Source organism: Scylla paramamosain, chromosome 11 (genome assembly GCF_035594125.1).
Source record: "Scylla paramamosain isolate STU-SP2022 chromosome 11, ASM3559412v1, whole genome shotgun sequence".
Taxonomy (NCBI): domain Eukaryota; kingdom Metazoa; phylum Arthropoda; class Malacostraca; order Decapoda; family Portunidae; genus Scylla; species Scylla paramamosain.
The window spans coordinates 665,001-672,500 of record NC_087161.1 but is presented as its reverse complement, the minus strand read 5'-3'; the positions used below and the strand labels follow the sequence as shown (position 1 = coordinate 672,500).

General features: G+C 49.4%; 2 protein-coding genes across 2 annotated transcripts in view; one reads left to right on the top strand and one right to left on the bottom strand.

Moving 5' to 3' along the window:
- The window catches only part of LOC135105270 (glutamate decarboxylase-like), a 73,801-nt gene that overhangs the window by 3,029 nt on the left and 63,272 nt on the right, over positions 1-7,500 (bottom strand). Inside the window, 8 exon segments of the mRNA XM_064013490.1 lie at positions 1-4,144; positions 4,613-4,810; positions 5,394-5,543; positions 6,063-6,206; positions 6,687-6,785; positions 6,787-6,859; positions 7,408-7,469; positions 7,471-7,488. The exon segment at positions 1-4,144 is cut by the window's left edge and continues 3,029 nt beyond it. Coding sequence (XP_063869560.1) covers positions 3,971-4,144; positions 4,613-4,810; positions 5,394-5,543; positions 6,063-6,206; positions 6,687-6,785; positions 6,787-6,859; positions 7,408-7,469; positions 7,471-7,488 — 918 coding nt within the window. The 3' untranslated portion in view covers positions 1-3,970.
- On the top strand, positions 425-2,853 carry LOC135105271 (WAS/WASL-interacting protein family member 3-like). Its single transcript, XM_064013491.1, has 2 exons — positions 425-574; positions 2,353-2,853. Exons 1-2 carry the CDS (start codon positions 425-427, stop codon positions 2,851-2,853), a joined length of 651 nt encoding a protein of 216 aa, XP_063869561.1.

Below are 7,500 nucleotides of genomic sequence, written 5' to 3'. Positions count from 1 at the left end.
CTGGTGTGCTGAAAGATCCCTACTTAAGAGTGCTGAGTGAATGAGTGAGTGAGGGGAAAGTGTCTCTGTGCTGGTGCTGATCTTATCCAGTTTTACGTGCTGAGTGCTGCTTGGTGCTAAGTTTCTCTACGTAATGAGTGCTGAGGTGCTGGTACACCACACCCATTGCTGGAAGTGGGGCGGTGCTGGTGGCTGACTCAGTGCTAAGGTGTTGTGGGGATGGTGAGGATGTCAAATGTAGTGCTATACTGTGCTGACTCACGGGTGCTGACTTGCTAGCACCTGGATGATGGTGTTGTATCTACAGTGCTGAAATTCTACTGTACTATGGTGTTAGATGGTGCTGGAGGTGAGACAGAGTGCAAGGTGCGGAAAGTGCAGTGCTGATGGTGCTACCTAGTGCTGAGAAGGCTTGCAAGACGTCATGCACACGAACAAGGTGAGAGACAAGATCATGATAACGATGCAGGCAGGCGGCGGCCGCGACGGAGGCCGGGCGGGAGTGGTGCGCGGCTCCCTCGCGTCTCACAACACTACACTCAACGGCTTGTCCTGTGTGTCTGAGGAGCTGATGGTACACACACACACACACACACACACACACACCAATCAAATCACAATGGAACCACACTAAAGTCAGACATCCCAACTACAATACGTCGGATGAAGTTAGATTAGATTACATGAGCTGACCCAACCAACATGACTCAGAGGAAGTGCCAGGCCTCTACGTATGTAAGTATAATGCTTTGGTTGTTAGCATGGGCGTTAATGTATATGACGTAACTATGAAGGAGTTAGCTTTTTCTGAATGTGGATTAAGATAGCTGCCATGATCTGAGAGTAAAGAGGATCCATGTTGAGTTACACAGGGCCTAAATATTTTTTTTTTCTTTCAGTTACTTTGATTTTGTGTAAGTTGTGAGAGCGGTGTAGTTGTAAGGAGAAACACCGGATTATGTCTGTTGCTTTAGACTTTAGATTTTTAGCATTTTCTGAATGCTATGAATTGAGATAGCTGGCATGATGAGAGTGAGGATGACCTAAGTAATGTTGCTCAGTATCTAAATAACCTTCTTTAGATCTTATATGAGTGTAAGTTTGTGAGAACGACGCGGTCTTACAAGTGCCATGCCTGTTGCTTAAGAGGAAGAACACATGAATTTTTAAAAAGTATTCCTTATATGCATGCAAGAAGTTAAGGTGCAAAACTACGTGCATCGTAAAATAGCGGGCTGACGAGAACAAACGTGCGAGAGAGATGAACGTGATATCAAAGTGAGGCAAGGCGGTGGAGGGAGTGGTGGCGGTACCCGAGGCCCGGCCAGACAGCGGCGTCGGCGGCGGCGGCTCAGGAAGGCACAGTGCAGGTGAAGGAAGGGGCGTGAGGACTGAAGTGTGTAGTGGTGAAAAGGAAGGGTAAGAAGAGAATCAGGGAAAGAAGAGGAATAGAGTAGTAGTAGTAGTAGTAGTAGTAGTAGTAGTGGTGGTGGTAGAAGGAGTAGTATAGTAGTAATAGCATCAGCAGTGGAAGTAGTGGCAGTAGGGGAAAGGAGAGCCTAGCGCCACACCACACTGCCTGCGTCAGGGGCGGCGCCAACACTCGCCCCACACACTCCCTGAAGGCAAGACCTCGCGTGCTGAGTGAAGGGAGGCGGCGAGGGGCACATGCATAAGTAGATATAGATGTAGTAAGAAATGAACACACACACACACACACACACACACACACACACACACACACACAACACTTTCTCTCTCTCTGTAGTAAATATGAGACGTAACTTTCCACAAGCGACAAAGAGAAAAGACGTGCAAGATGATGTACAAGAAGACGTAGCAGCTTTGTTAGTATTGTTTGCATTATTATTATTATCATTATTATTATTATTATTATTATTATTATTATTATTATTATTATTATTATTATTATTATTATTACTATTATTATTATTATTATTATCATTACCACCATCAACATTTTCTTCTGGTTGCTGATTCACTTACTCAAAAAATATGAATTTACAACGTACATAAAAGGAAAAGAGAAGGAGGAGGGGTGAGAAGAGCAAAGAGGAGGAGAGAGAGGAGGGACAAGAGGAGGAGGAGGAGGTAGGGGAGGATAGGGATGTGGGAGAGGGAGGGGGCGGATGAGGGGGGGACGTGTCTCCCTCCTGCACACAATACAACAAAAGCCATTATTGCTCTTCTCATGAAGCTCGCGTGGTCGTGGGGTCGGCTGCGGGCACGGCGATGCGGGGCGGCGTGGGGTGGTGTGGGCGGCGTGGGCGGCGTGGGTGGCTCGGGGGGTGCTGTCTAAACCAGTGCGGTGATACTTGTGGGTGTCACCAGGTTACTGAGCTGATACCAAAATCCAGACACGGCCCTGCACCGCCCCTTGAGACTGGCACTAGCCCACAGACACCTGGCACTGCCCCACCGCTACCTGTACCACCTGATACCAGCCCACTGTCACCTTTACCATCTGACACTTTCCTAACGCCCCTTGCACCACCTGGCACTCACACACCACCTCCTGTACCACCTGGCATTGACTCAGCCGCCCCTGCACCACCAGACATTGCCCCACCACTTCCTGCTTCACCTGGCATTAACACACCGCCAGCTGGCACTACCCATCCACTTCCTGCACCATCCAGCACTGATCCAGCGGCCTCTGCACCACCTGGCACTAACCCAGCGGCCCCTGCACCACCTGGCACTGATCCTCCACCTCCTGTACCACCTGGCACTAATCCACTGCCACCAGCTACTTACCTACCACTTCACCACCTGGCACTGCCCCACGGCCCTGTACCACCTGGCACCGCCATCTTTACCATCTGGCACTAACCCACCAGCTGGCATTAACACACCACCCCCTGCACCACCTGACACTCAACGGCCCTGCACCATCTGGCACTCAGCCGCCCCACGCCCAGCAGCGGCACACCAAAGCTCTCACAATAAGGCGGCTGGTGGCGTGACACGGACACACCAGCGCGGCCTCACCTGCCTGACCACTGCTGACTCCCGGCCACGCTCGAGTCAGGCCAGGCCGCCCGCCACGTCACAACGGCGGGTAAACAAAGCGGTCCACAACCCGGCCTAGGCAGCTGACTGACGGGGCTCTGAGCGGGGCGGGGCGGGGGCTGCTCGGGGCTCAAAACAGAGGCTCTTGAACTCTGTGGAGACTCTCAAAACCTGCAAGTCCCTGGTTTGTACTTATGGAATGGTCATACCCTCAGTCCCCGCAAAGAGTTCGTGGTGGTGTGGGTTTGTGTAAGGTACGTGTCAAGGCTGCTAGGGTATGTGTCAGGGGTGTGGGTGTGTGTCATGGGTGCCTAGTGGGCGGGCGGCGGGTGTCGTGTGGGCGGTGTTAGGTCGCGGCGGTGTTGCTCCCAAGTGTCAGTATATCATAAGGCTGTCTGTCTCGCAGAGTTGAAGGCGGAGCGATGCAACAGTGAAGCGAGTTTGTTTGGTCTTAAGAGCAGGGGCAGCATCGGTACTTGTAGTAGTAGTAGTAGTAGTAGTAGTAGAAGTAGTAGTAGTAGTAGTGACAGTAGTAGTAGTAGTAGTAGTAGTAGTAGTAGTAGTAGTAGTAGTAGTTGTAGAAGGAAGAGAAGTAGGAGTAAGAAGGAAAGCAAGAGGAGGAGTGGGAGGAGACTACAGCCCTCGACAGCCCCACGCGAGCCTTCCCGTCACAACTGCTTATCACAACAACAACAACAACAACAACAACACAGACCTGGAGACAGTCACTTTCGCGGAGGACAACAAGAAACCGGATCAGGATGAGGAGGAGGAGGACGAGGAGGACGAGGGAGAGGAGAAGGAGGAGGGAAAAAGAGAAGGAGGATAAGGAGGAGAGAGGAGAAAAAAATCTGACATAACTATTTCAATCAGTACCTTTAGGCCTTCCTCCCTCCGCCCACTCCTCCTTCCTTCCTGCACTTGGTATCTCTCCATTTTACAAGTCATAGCCCAGACGGTCCAGTTCCTCCAGCATGAAGTCTATGTCCTCTCTCCTGACGGCCTGTGAGGAGATGATGTTCCTGAAGAAGTTGGGGTGGTGGTCGAGTGGCTGGTATCCGATCATCAGGGTGCCAGCGGTCATCATGCGGCCCTTCAGGATGGGCTGGATCTGTCAGGCGGCGTGGACGAGATAGAGGAGGTGAAGAAGACGAGGTGGTGTAGAGGGTGCAGGGAGGGAAAAAAGAAATGGTTAAGTGTATGTTCTGTTTGTAAGCTATGGTTAATAAAACTATCTATCCATCTTCCTATCTACCTGTCTATCTATCTGGCTATATCTTGTTTGCCATCAATCTATATATTATGTATCTCTCTCTCTCTCTCTCTCTCTCTCTCTCTCTCTCTCTCTCTCTCTCTCTCTCTCTCTCTCTCTCTCTCTCTCTCTCTCTCTCTCTCTCTCTCTGTCTGCGTGTGTGAATGTCTGTCTGTATATCTGTATACCCCTGCCTGTAGTCTGTATATCCCTGCCTGTCTGTCTGTCTCTCTGTCAGTGTGTGCATGCCGTGTGTGTGTGTGAGTGTGTGTGTGTGTGTGTGTGTGTGTGTGTGTGTGCATCTATCTGTCCCCGTGTGTTGCTTACCTCTCCCAGAATCTTGTGACGCTCGGGGCCGGCCTTCATGGTGCGGAGGCGGTGGGGCACGTACCAGAAGCACACGTTGGTGCACTCCGGCTCGTCGTTCAGCAGCTCAAACTTGTCAGGGTGCTGCTTCATGCGCTGCACCAGGTAGGCCGTCATGTCAAACAGGTGGTCGATGTGCTTCTCGAACCCTTCGTCTCCCTGCAAGCCGGGGACCCGTCAGCTGGGGCACACACACTCACACACACACACACACACACACACACACACACACACACACACACACACACACACACAAAACAGGATAGTATTTTTGGTCTTTCACTCTTGTAGGGTCATAATAACATAAGAAAACAAGGGAAGCTGTAAGAAGGCATCAGAACTACACGTGGTAGTCATAAGGCGCGCAGACATGCACGCACACACGCACGCATGAACACGCGCACACACACACACACACACACACACACACACACAATATAAAACATACTTAGAAGGATGAAGAGGTGCCGTTGTAAAGGTTATATCCCAAACTGATCTGCCCGTATTCTGAAACACTTTGCTCTATCAATACGAGTATTTTCAAAGGTCACAGAGATGATTAGCCGTGTTCTCAAGAATGTTTTTCTGTTGATAATGTAGAAAACTAGTTAATTCGTCAATAGAACCATAGAAACACCCTTAAATGCCTGCCTGAATTCAACTAATAGAGCCTTTTAAATGTAGTGGAGTCCGGCGCAGAGATGTTTCAGAATACGGTTCCTGATCTGCTGCCTCTGCTCACCTTGGAGCGCCACAGCAGCCACAGCTTGAAGATGTCGTTGTGTCTGCCGCACTGGATCACCTTGTCGCCAGTGTCGTAGTTCACGTCGTAGGGTTTGTCTTGCTGGAAGAGGTAGTCTGCGCACATCTGGTTGCACGAGATGAGGAGACCCTGCCGGCGGTGGACTGAGTGTTAACAGACGGAAGAAACAGAGGGAAGGGAACTGAAGTACTAATGAATGGAAAGGGAAGAGTGTTTGTGATGGATGTGGGGATGTAAGAAAAGAGCCTGTGTGTGTGTGTCTGTGTGTGTGGATAATGAAAGACACACACACACACACACACACACACACACACACACACACACACACACACACACACACACACACACACACACTTGGATGTAATTAGATAAATAGATTAACTTATCAACACAAACACTAACACACAAATAAATAGATAGATAGAAAAATTGTAGAAAGATAGATAAAGGGACTAATAGATAAATAAGTATATAGAAAGATAGAGAAATAGATGAACAGATAGACAAAAATAGATAGAAAGACTGATAAAGGGGCTGATAAATAAATAGATGGATAAACAATTCATACTCACATAGCGACTTCACACACACACACACACACACACACACACACACACACACATGCACACACACACACACACCACTCACGTCCTCCTGGAAGTGCACGGTGGAGCACTGCAGCAGGGTGCCCATCAGCTTGTGAGGGTTCCACGTGATGGAGTTGGAACGCTCCACGCCAGCCATCTTGTGACGCTGATTCTTGGACAGCAGCACGCCGCCGCCCCACGCCGCCTGCAGCACACGCACACACACATGGTTACTTTAGTTCACACACACACACACACACACACACACACACACACACACACACACACATTGCTTTTGATTACTATTAGCCAACGTTGTAATAATTTATAAAAGCTGTTAATGGCAATAAATATTTAACATTTATTTACTTACATCACTACACTACTAATACTAACACTATTACCATCGCAAGATTAACTGGGGTTTACTAATACTATTACTACCATATCTCTCTCTCTCTCTCTCTCTCTCTCTCTCTCTCTCTCTCTCTCTCTCTCTCTCTCTCTCTCTCTCTCTCTCTCTCTCTCACTCACTCCCTATCCCCCTCTCTTCATTTCCTCCCTATCCCTCTCATTCCCTCCCCATTCTCCCTGCCTCCTTCCTCCCTCCCTCCCTCCCTGCCTCCCTCCCTCCCTCTGTAATCCTCCCCTCCTCCTCCTCCCCCCCTCCCAGCTGAATGCTCACATCGACGTGGAAACCCAGCGTGTGCTTCTCGCAGACGTCGGCGATGGCGTGCAGGGGGTCGAAGGCGCCCATCACGGTGGTGCCGGCAGTGGCGCACACGGAAGAAAGGAACCTTGCCCTTGCCCTTCTCCTCCTGGATGAGACGGTCCAGCTCAGACGGAAGCATGTGGCCCCTGCAATGGCAAGTCAATGTGGTAGCCCTTTCACTGCGACATGCAACAATTTATAACACTAAAAGCAATGTATGGAATTTTTATAAGCATCTACATGAAAACAGGAGATAAAAAAGAACAGACATTCACAATTTTGTAACCAGTATAATGTTTTTGACGTGGCTGTAGAATTAAAGAAAATGTCTCAGTGTGGTTAGTAATCAAGGACCTAACCTAACCTAAGCTACCAAATAGCAGTGAAAGAGTTAATTAAGGGGAAGGGAGGATACTGTCTTCTTACTCTCTCTCTCTCTCCTCTCTCTCTCTCTCTCTCTCTCTCCTCTCTCTCTCTCCTCTCTCTCTCCTCTCTCTCTCATCTCTCTCCCTCTCTCCTCCTCTCTCTCTCTCTCCGGTCTCTCCCTCTTGCTTTCACTTAGTATCACATTCCTGTTCATATGACAAGAACAAAAAATAATAAAAAAAATAAATTAATAAAAACTCTCAAGGACCAATACGTCTGCTGCTGCTTGTTCTTCCTTAGTGTTCCTTAGCGTTCCCTTTTCACTTACTTCTCGTCAACAGGAACTTCGATGAGGTTGTCAGTGCCCAGGCCCATCGCGGCGGCGGCGCCCATTCAGGGAGTAGTGGCTCTGCAGAGGGAG

Excerpts from the sequence above, each read along its gene's own strand:
- LOC135105271 (XM_064013491.1), top strand. The coding sequence starts at position 425 with ATGCACACGAACAAGGTGAGAGACAAGATCATGATAACGATGCAGGCA. Across the intron at positions 575-2,352 it reads GTGTGTCTGAGGAGCTGATG|GTTACTGAGCTGATACCAAA; the intron begins GTACACACACAC and ends GGGTGTCACCAG.